Source organism: Octopus bimaculoides, chromosome 30 (assembly GCF_001194135.2).
Source record: "Octopus bimaculoides isolate UCB-OBI-ISO-001 chromosome 30, ASM119413v2, whole genome shotgun sequence".
Taxonomy (NCBI): Eukaryota; Metazoa; Mollusca; class Cephalopoda; order Octopoda; family Octopodidae; genus Octopus; species Octopus bimaculoides.
Window position 1 is genome coordinate 3,827,193 of NC_069010.1, and position 1,881 is coordinate 3,829,073.

Sequence of the window (1,881 nt, forward strand, 5' to 3'; positions counted from 1 at the left end):
ATATATATGGGCTTATTTCAGTTTCCATCTACCAAATCCACTCACAAGGCTTTGGTCGGCTCAAGGCTATAGTAGAAGACACTTGCCCAAGGTGCCACGCAGTGGGGCTGAACCCAGAACCATGTGGTTGGTAAGCAAGCTACTTACCACATAGCCATTCCTGCACCTATATGTATGTATGTATGTGTATGAATGTAGATATGTGTGGGGGTATGTATGTATGCTTGTATGTATATGCGTGTATATAGATATGTATGTATGTATGTATATGAAACAGAGACAGACTGGTAAGTGTAGAGATTGGAAGATGGGAATCGTGTAGAATTAAATTGTAGTTTCTTTAGAATTGGAGACGGAATTATTTCTAGGGGGTGTGATCTTTGGAACACCATTTGTTTGGTTTCTTGTCAGCTTTTGTAACCTTGCACACCTGAAGCACATTATCGTTTTAAAAGTGGTCCAAAATCTTTCACTGAACCAACAGTACAGCACAAAGTTTATGGATGATTTCAGGGCCGCTAACAGGATTGAGATTGCCATAATCAATAAATGGTTCCTGCTCCTGAGACTCCCGGCCTGTATGCTAATGAGATAGTTGTACAGGACATACGGCGCCTGGCAGATGAGAAACACGACACACATGGCAATCAACATCGTTGTGATTTTCATTTGTTCTGAACTGATATCGAAGCTGGTTCGTGTGTTGGCTCCAATCTGTCTCTTAAGATATTGTGTTGATTTGTGTATTTCGTATATGAGACGACTGTTCAAGACCAGGATTAACACGAATGGTACAATGACGCCGCTCAGACCTTCCAAAACCCATCCGTAGATAATGGTGAACAGAATCTCTCCAGAGAGCAGCGTTTGGTGCAGCGTGTATTCAGTCTCGTTAAACTCGTTGTGCGAAGTCACAATCTTGTATTTGGCAAAATGCGGTGATTGGCAAACGAAAGCGGCTATGTAGATAAAAACCACAATACACCGTGATCTGTAGATCGTACACATGTCCATTGCTTTATAAGGAATGCAAATGGCAATAAAGCGTTCGACCGCAAGCATGACGGTCATCCAGACTGAAACCAGGTTGAACATTCGCAAGAAAATCTCCGAATAAGCAGTGAATATCTCCCAGGTGTTTAAGTCGCTATGAGAAACCATCACACCCCACAAACGCAATGAAACAATAATCAAAAACATCAAATCTGCTGCTGCCAATCCAGTCAAATATGTATTGGTGGAGGTGGCCATGTGTTTATGGCTTAATATTATCAACGTGGTTATAATGCCGACGATTCCACAGATGCAGGCGGACGGTAAGACGACTTCTACGAGGACGTGTCTCATATTAATATCACTGTTCGGTGGATAAATTGTCATGTTGTCCAGGTTCATGGCTGATTAATGAACGGTGAATTTCCAGGCGAGAAGTTTTCTGAAACCAGATGGTAGATCGAGATATTTAGACGTGTGGATGCTGTGTGAACTGGTGGGAGAGGTTTACGAAATATAAACAGGCAACGACATCAATGCAGCATGGTGTTCAGAGAAAATTGTTGAAGGTTGAAGACAATGGAATGGATTCGGTTCTGGTTTCATATGTCCAACTCACAAACGTAGAGAATTCTGAAATAAAATAAATACATAATAATAATGATAAAATAAATGAATAAATAATAATAATAATAATAATAATAATAATAATAATAACAGGCATGATAGAGCTGCACAATATATTCACTGGGTAATATGCAAAAACCTGGACTTGCCCCATGATAAAAACTGGTGGGAACACAAACCACCCCCAGTACTTGAAAATGATCACATCGCACTCCTCTGGAACTTCACCATTCAAACTGACAGAAAGATAGATGCAAATAG

General features: G+C 40.5%; 1 protein-coding gene across 1 annotated transcript; it reads right to left on the minus strand.

Moving 5' to 3' along the window:
* Window positions 1-13: 13 nt before the first annotated feature.
* Window positions 14-1,622, minus strand: LOC106881783 (sex peptide receptor-related protein 2). Its single transcript, XM_014932286.2, has one exon. It carries the CDS (start codon window positions 1,393-1,395, stop codon window positions 325-327), a length of 1,071 nt encoding a protein of 356 aa, XP_014787772.1. The 5' UTR covers window positions 1,396-1,622; the 3' UTR covers window positions 14-324.
* Window positions 1,623-1,881: the final 259 nt, after the last annotated feature.